Here is an 8,491-nt window from a genome sequence, read left to right as displayed (position 1 = left end):
TGTGTTCCTGAGAATGGAGTGATACCTTATGAACATGTCCAAGAAGGGAAATGGAACAGGTAGGGGTGAGAAGAGGAGGTGGCAGCAGGGAGGCGAGAAGGGGAGGAAGGGAGGCGAGTGAGAACTCACAACGCCTGAGGAGCCCAAGCTGTTAAGCCACGGGGTCTGGGTGTCCTCTGCCATTCCCCCTGCAAGGTGAACCTGAGACTCACTGACCAGCTCTTGCAAAGACCCGTGCCAAGGTCCGCTGTGGCCAAGCCTTCTCAGTGGCAGGAGACGGCGGGGTGCGGAGCTGTTCGCTTGGCATCCTTCGCCACCACTAAAGTCACTGATAAATTATTAAGCTGCTCCTAGGTACATGGCTTCGTGAAGATGATCAGGAGTGAAGGGAAGCCAGGGCAAGGGGTGATGATCAGATACACAGAGAAGAGCAAAGCCTGCGGAAGCACACACGGGAAGGCAGGACAGCCACATTGCCACAGTGAAGCAGTCAGCTTGTGTTTACTCTCAGCTCCAAATGTTTTCCTTTGTATCTCCATACCATCACCTCTTACTTTTAAGGAAGTGACACAAAGTAACAGGCTTCACGATGCTGTCAGCGTCCATCTTGACAGCATGAAGGTCACAATACACAATCACGTACTGTAATTATACAAAATCCGAAGAAGAAAATGTTACTAGTTACACTGGTTAAAATGAAACCGACAACCCGAAAGAAAACAAAACCAAAAGAAACCTCCGTTGGAATCCATAGAGACGCTTGACAATAGCCAAATAATCGTCCTAGCATGCTGCAGTTCGTTGCCATAACTTCATAAATCCCCAGCTCTTTGGGGGAAAGAAAGTGCGTTTTTCACAGCCGGTATAGTTCCCAAAGAAATAGCTTTCACATGTATGCAGGTCCACAGGAAAAGGAATGCAAAGTCTAGGCACCAAGGTTGCTCAGACAGCAATGGAGTCTTAAGAGTCCTTCTTCAAACTGTTCCGAACCAGATCTGGTTTGGTGAAAAAAGAATCTGGACAGTGACATTAGTTCAAGAGGGCCCAGGAAAAAACAACACTTAACTGTTAATAAGGAAGAAAACCATCAAGAACTAGAACAATTAAGACTTAAATATTTTTTCTACTCTACTTTGCAGCTGGATTGCAGCTTTTCATATTTGGAAAACATATGCAGTTGATCTGTGGGTAGAACCCTTCTCTCTTCCCCCCACCCCCTCCGCCCACCCCACTCCTGATCCAGCAGCTTAATGTTGGAGGACAGATATCGCTGGTTCAATTTCCTTGAAGTGGAATTAACATTTCCTCATGTGTGGCCAGGCCACTTTTTAACAATGAGGTATAATTTGATACTAACCATTCCTGTTCCCTCTTGGGCTACGGGCTTGGTCGGTCGTGTGGGTAAAAACAATTCAACTTCCTGATAAAATCACACATACAAAAATTATTGCACTTAAAAACAACAACAACAAAAAACTCAGCCCAACCAGTCAAGGGCCAAGGAAACTCTTCGGAAGTGCTGTGCTTCCTGCCCTTTGCAGAGCGTCTGGACCTTTGTGGTGTTCAGTTGAATTTGGTCCGTTATTAAATGTCCAGAAGTGAAGGAGTCCAAAAGACACTGTAGGCTCTTTAAGGCTAAGTCTTCCCGGTGCTTCGGTGAGATAGATTATCTCCTTGGCCACAGACTACAAAGCAGGGGCTCTTCTTAGCAAAATGGCCAGCAGGGCCCCTAAAAAACTCTGGAAGCAAGGGAGGCATGTCCTGTCCTGTGGATGAAAGAGAGAGAGAGAGAGGGAGACAGTAAGCAGCTTGGCAGGGACAAGGCACACGCTGACAGGTCTGGGGCTAGAAGTAGAGCATCTTCCTCCCGATTCCTCTACTTGCTCTCTTCACACTCAACCCCATCGCCCATGTGGACACAGGCTTATCTGTGCATCTTTTTCCCTTTAAGTCCCTTTTGTGGATCTAAATATCTTTCCCTTTTTGGCAAATTTGTTTCTTAGTCTTTACCCTTCCTGCCTCCTTGGGCTTTCTATGTTTTGATAGCTATAAAGGTAGAATACTAATCCTATCCTGCTATCCACTTATCCATATGCTATTTATCCTTCCATATGAATCCTACAATGCACCCCTGTCCTCTCCCAACCCTGCGTATGGTCCCCCCACCTCACTGTACTCAGATACATTTCACACTGTTTACTGACTTGAATTGGCATATTGTTACTTCAGCTAAGAGTATAACACCTCCAAAATCAGATCTCCTGGTCAAAGTTGAGCACAAGGTATTGAATATGTTACTAATGTTTTCAGGAAGCTCTCAAGTAAGTGTTCACATAAGGGACGGAGGCAAGGCATTCCTTGACTTCACCATCCTGAGACTAGTGGTAATATTGTTTCTCTTCTTTGGGATGTGTACTCCAGCTCATATCTCCTTTGTAACTCCTTGTATGACCCTTGTAATCCATAAAATATTTGCACAAAATATTGAGATAAACAGAGTGGGAGGGTAGCATCCTGATATCTCAGGCACAGATCCAATATCAGAACAATTGAAAGTTCCGGTTGCAGGGAAGGAAGGTCAAATCATAATGAGTTGCTGAAGCTCCTGCCTGTCATCCCCCAACCAAGGTGCACTGAAGCTCTAAGATCTGTATTGTATTACTCTCTCCCTATAACCACATTTGGGGGGTCAGAATCAATACAACTGGTGACTGCTGCCTTCTGTTGTATCCCATCACGTCCCCTTCCATGGTTCGAAGACAGAGTGCCCACGATGGCCTCATCTACTTACTGCTCTGGATTCTGAACTAGGACTTGCTAACGTTTTCATAGATGACATCGCTGATGCAGAACTGCTGCTTCTTCTTCATCCACATCAGTTGCACACACTGATGGATAAAAATGTACTGCTCCTGGAGCAAAAGACCAAAGCAGGGTTCAGAGCGAGGTATTGTGCAAACGCATGCAAAGATTTAGTATTTTCATACTATGGCAGGATTAGATACTGTGATCTGATGTCAAAGGAAACAATATCCATTATTTATGAGATAATTTTATAACTAGAAAATCCAAGAGAATCGACTGTAAAAATATTTTGATTAATAATAGAGCTTAGGTCATCACAACGTAATGCTAAAGGCAATGACTATCCAATCAATAAATCATGGGCCTATTTTGAAAAAAAAAATAGTGTATCATCTCATAATACACCAAAATGAATTCTGGGAAGTTTAACAAATTAAGCCATAAAATGGGGAAGGGGGGAAATACAGGTTAGTTCTTCTCTGATTACTTTTAGGAAGGACTTTCTAAACTTCAAAGCAATGTAATAAATCACAAATGAAAATTTCAAACTACTGTTTTTAAAACAAAGTAAAATGAATAAAATAAAGGGTAAATTGGAAAATGGGAGGGAAAATTATTTTCTAAAATTATGACAAAATGTTGATACCACTTAAAAAAAATTTATTCAGTATCAAGATCAAACTATTACCTTTAGAAATCAACAGCATGGGTACAAAAAAAGAAAAAAGTCTACATTAAAACCCCTTGTTGGAATGCTTTCCACTTTCCACAGAACAGAAACTAAAATAACCTGTTATACAATTAGTCACAAATCCAGTCCTCGAGTTTTTTGCCCATGCATGTGAGTATTGTCTAAAACGTGTCTTCTTTGTAGCCATTCAGCCCTGCCACCACTGTGCTTGGCTGAGGTAACAAATCTGTCGTAACCTGTAGCTTCCCTGTCACGTCTCTGGCTCTCCTCTCCTGCTAAGCCTTGTTTCCTGGCAGTCACGAAAACCATCGCTTCTGCCGCTGCCGTAGCTCCTGCTGCTGCTGGAACTGCCACGGCCACCTGAGGGGTTTGGTGAAGTACCGGCCTCCACCCCCAGGGGGCCAGAGCATCCGCCTCCAAAATTTCCTCCCTTCATGGGTGCAAAATTTGAAGATTGATTGTTGTAGTTGTCCAAATCATGATAGCTTCTGCCTCCTCCAAAACTGCTTCCATCATTATCAATCCATGATAGCCATCCTCACCACCACCATATCCACCACCACCACCAAAGCCACCTCACCGGTTTCCTCGTGACCAAAGTTGTCATTCCCACCAAAACCACCTCCACAACCACCACCAAAGTTTCCAGCCCTCTCTTGCTTAGCTAGGGCTTTCCTTACTTCACAGTTGTGGGCATTCATGGTATGGGATTTTTGAATGACAATCTTGTCTACAGAATCATGGTCATCAAATGTTACAAAAGCAAAGCCTCTCTTTTTGCCACTGTCTCGGTCACCCATGATTTCAACCGCTTCAATTTTCCCATACTATTTGAAGTAATCTCTTAGATGATGTTCTTTGGAGTCTTCTTTAATGCCACCAACAAAAATCTTTTTCACAATTAAGTGGGCACCAGGTCTTTGAGAATCTTGAGACAGCCCTCTTTGGTTGCACAACTCTTCCATCCACTTTGTGTGGCCTTGCATTCATGGCTGCATCCACTCCTCCACAGGGGCATACGTGACAAACCCAGAGCCTCTGGAGCACTTGGTGTTTGGATCTCTCATGACCACACAGCCCGTGAGCTCATTTCTCATTGCTCAAAATGGCTCCTCAGACTCTCATCAGTTGTTTCAAAGCTCAAACCTCCAATGAAGAGCTTCCGCCCCTGTTCAGGCTCTTGGGAGACTGACTTAGATATAATGGCGGTGGGAAGGGAGACTTTAATGACGCTTACTCGGTGGGCATCCATGCGCAGGAAGGAGTAACCTAACGAATGCATCTCGATACCTTTATTTTTGTTTAAAATTCCTCCAGTCAGTAACACACACACTTAAATTGGCCAATAAAATATATCGGCAATTAGACCAAATATTCCCAGAAGGCAGGGACTCTATCTTTTTATTCCTCATGCCTAGCACTCAGTTTGTGCTTATGAAAGGTTTTCTGAAGTAAACTGAGGAAATATTAAAACATACGCAAAAGATGGTGACATAATAAAAAATGTAAGTTGAAACAATTGTGTTTCATCCATGATATGAGCAAAGCTAAAGGAAAATGGTAACGCTTGATGATGAGTTTGTTGAAGCTGTCATTTTTATCTATTTTGGGTGGAGGTATTATTACTAAGGTGCTAGTAAATGACCTTGTGTACACAGATAGTAAACAAGTGGAAAAGGATCCAATTTAATGTTCTATAAAAAGGAGAATGGTTTAAATAAGGCACAGCAGATCTATACTGAAATATTAGTGTCTTTAAAATGAGATTTATAGAGTTTTGGACAATTTGGGATGATATGTATAGCAAACTGTTAAGTGGAAAATTACAGTGTAAAGTTAGTATATGTACATATAGCATGTAAGCATAATAGTATAAAAGTTATACTTGAACAAAGATGGAGATGAAATATATCAAAATATTGAGGAAGCTGTCTTGGTGCCATGAAATCCAAGTAACTTCATGATCTTTCACCTTTTTTCTTTATTTCCTAGAGCTTCTCTGTAATACCATTAGAAATAACCTTGACACAAAATCCAGTCATGATAGTCAAAGGATTTAAGGGGTCTTTTGTATGACAACTTTATAAAGATTAGGTTAATACTTAAAAGGTTGACACCTCAGCCTAATCTGTATTTTTCAACAAGCTTTAAAGAAAATATATTCCCTTATTTCGTGATAGTATCACATCCGTAACTGACTACCTCTTCTCATTATCACACATCACTCCATTGTTTCTGGTGTTATCAAGCACCGAGCACGGTTCAGGCCAGAGAGTGCCTTGTTTTTCAATTCAGAACTACTCGGTGGCCAAACTTTGTGTCACAAAGAAAAAAAAGTAGCTGAACCACAGGAAAAGTAAATGAGAGACTATTTACAGACATATCCTTGAGAGCCCCTGAGAAGTCTAAGCTGCTGATCAGGATGAGGGCTGCTCAAAGCAAAGCCCTAACTGACCTCCAGGGAAAGCCTATTAGAGGAAAACTAAACAAAACATTTGATAGAAATAGAAGAGAGCCCAGAAGAGGTGAATGCCACCCATATAGAGCGCTGTATGGTTTCAAAGTGCTTGTCTAGGTGTACAGAGGCCATAAGTGATCCAGGCCGACTCACAGCGTCTGGCCTGCGGACCCGGACTCTCTAACTACCCCTTGCTGCTCCTGTGGAGAGGCTCATACCATGTGCCGGTCAGTTGAGAAAAGGGAAGAGAACATGTCAAAATGCAGCCCATGCAGTGCGTTGCTGTGACCTGAAATGTGCATCTCAGGACAGGCTGTTTTAATCAGTTAGTCCTGCTATTTCTAGACTGGGGCAGGGGTGGTAGAATTGAGATGACGGGCGGTAGAATCGAGGAGGTAGGAAAATTAGAAAACCAGCCATGGGAGGGGACCTGGTCCACAGCACACAGGTGGTTTATATAGAGAATCGGAAATCAGCTGGAGAATCACTCTGGCCTCTTGAAAATCATTAGTGTCAAAGGAGTACTGTGGGATGAAAAAGCTGAAGAAAATAATTTGTTTATTCCGCTCCTTACTTGTTAACATCAGTAAGGTCAAAGGCAGCAGGACTGCGGTATTATGATTGGGCTCGAGGAGGATGTTAGGAAAACCCTAACATTCAGAATCCAGGTTGAACCATGAAAAGCACAGGAACCAGGAAAATACAAAGGTAAACGGACAAGATGTTCCAGACATAACTAACAAAACAGACATAAATAAATAACTCGAGCTAGAGAGCCTCCACTGCAGAATCCCGAGGGAACTCAAGAGTGAAGCTGGAACGGTTGGAAAAAAATCAGTAACCTGTGGTGACCTCCGCCTCTTTTGCTGACTTTGAGTTTTCCCACCAGAGTTCAGGGAAGGGATATTGTACTTTAAAAAGACTGTTTCCCTGGAGATGGCAACTTAAAAATGCTGCCATAAACAAAGAAGCCAAACAACCAAAATTTGGGACCAGAAAGTTAGGGAGAACACAAAACACTTCCTCAGCTCTTCTGAGAGGCACCTGGTGGCTGCTGTAGTTTGGTGTGATTACCACACTTGAGGAGAGATAATGGTGTTGAAAATTGGACGGAGGGTCTGCCATGTGTAGGTAGTTGTTTGTTTTTTTTTTTTTAAGATTGTATTCATCCATTTGACAGAGAGAGAGAGAGCACAAGTAGGGGGAGTGGGAGAGGGAGGAGCAGGCTCCCCGCTGAGCCAGGAGCCCGATGGGGGGCTGGATCCCAGGACCCTGGGACCACGACCTGAGCAGAAGGCAGACGCTCAACCGACTGAGCCACCCAGGCGCCCCGTGTAGGTAGTTTTTAAAAAAAGGCATTAGGATTCTGTAATTGGGAAAGCCAAAGGCAACCAGGCTATAATCAAAGTCTATAAAGTTATAAGAGGCATAAATTAAATCAGTGGGGCAGACAATTCATCACATCCAAAATACTTAAAATGAGGAGAGGCCCTTTGAAGGCTGGGGATTAATAGACATAATGGGGAGTTTTAACCACATATTAGGATGTCAGTTTACGGCAGTGAAAACCAAAAATATGGACCGATTCATAAAGCACTGTTTAATCACTAGGTAGTGGGGCTTCTCTGGGAAAGCAGAACATTTTGAGCTTACGCTAACGAGGTCATGTTAACGTCCCCACCGCTGTGATTCCAAGGCAGTGGGCTGGCATGTGAGTGGGCTCCAGGAAGCGAGCAAACACATCCTCAGTGGGACACCTGCATGTGAATGGGTCACTCTTTCCAAAGTGGTATGATCTTGCTGGAGCGCGGAAATAAATCCCTTGGGCTGGCTGTGCGGAGCCTTGGTCAGAGGGGAGTGGGGAAGCAGGAGAGAAAAGTAAAGAGGCGAGGCGCGGGGGGAGGGGGAACCGGAAGCGCAAACAGCAGCCATTACTGCAGGCTCTTTGAGTTATACTGACACCTAGTGGCGCTTAGTAGGAAAAGCATGGGGAAGACGAAGGCAGCATTTAATCTCCTGGAAATTGAGTAAGAGGTCAGCCTAGGTTGTTTTCTACTCTACAAGCGTTCCTCCCACACACACTCCTTGAGCAAAAAGGATTACTGTACGCTCGAAGCTGAGAAGTCGCAGTAGGGCATGGTGACGAGGATTATGAGCCAGCTATTGTGCGTAGGTTTAGGGGCTCACCCAGGTGCCCACCCGCTGCTGCTCGGAGGCGGTGTGATGCTGTGTGTGGGCAGCAAGCAGCCCAGGGCTAACCACTCCGGCAGGAGTGCATTCTGAGGCTTCCAGGCAGGAGAGGACTCGGTGGGAGAGGAGGAAGAGGGTGGTGGATATTTCTGGGGATGCTCCCATGTTGTTACAGTGATAATTCCATTCCTTTAGATCAAGGGCACTGGCAGCACTGCTTGGATGGGAGCTGGAAATCCTTAAAATCATAAGGGGGACAGAAAGCATAAATCCAACCCCTGATCATCATCCAAAGTGCATTGGGACAGAGAGTCACATGGAGGACGAACTAATGCCAAACTTATTGA

General features: G+C 44.0%; 1 protein-coding gene across 3 annotated transcripts in view; it reads right to left on the bottom strand.

The window, feature by feature from the left end:
• Positions 1-482: 482 nt before the first annotated feature.
• The window catches only part of PTPRO (protein tyrosine phosphatase receptor type O), a 234,987-nt gene continuing 226,978 nt past the window's right edge, over positions 483-8,491 (bottom strand). For all 3 annotated transcript variants that reach the window (XM_032391763.1, XM_032391765.1, XM_032391766.1), the window contains 2 exons: positions 2,792-2,912; positions 483-1,766 (listed from right to left, as the gene is read on the bottom strand). In XM_032391763.1, the coding sequence (XP_032247654.1) occupies positions 2,808-2,912 (105 nt within the window). In that variant the 3' untranslated portion in view covers positions 483-1,766; positions 2,792-2,807. The remainder of the gene's footprint in view (positions 1,767-2,791; positions 2,913-8,491) is intronic.

The sequence above is a fragment of the Phoca vitulina genome, unplaced genomic scaffold (assembly GCF_004348235.1).
Source record: "Phoca vitulina isolate PV1807 unplaced genomic scaffold, GSC_HSeal_1.0 scaffold64, whole genome shotgun sequence".
Classification (NCBI taxonomy): domain Eukaryota; kingdom Metazoa; phylum Chordata; class Mammalia; order Carnivora; family Phocidae; genus Phoca; species Phoca vitulina.
Note: the sequence above shows the minus strand (reverse complement) of the source record. Positions and strands in the feature narration are given on the sequence as shown.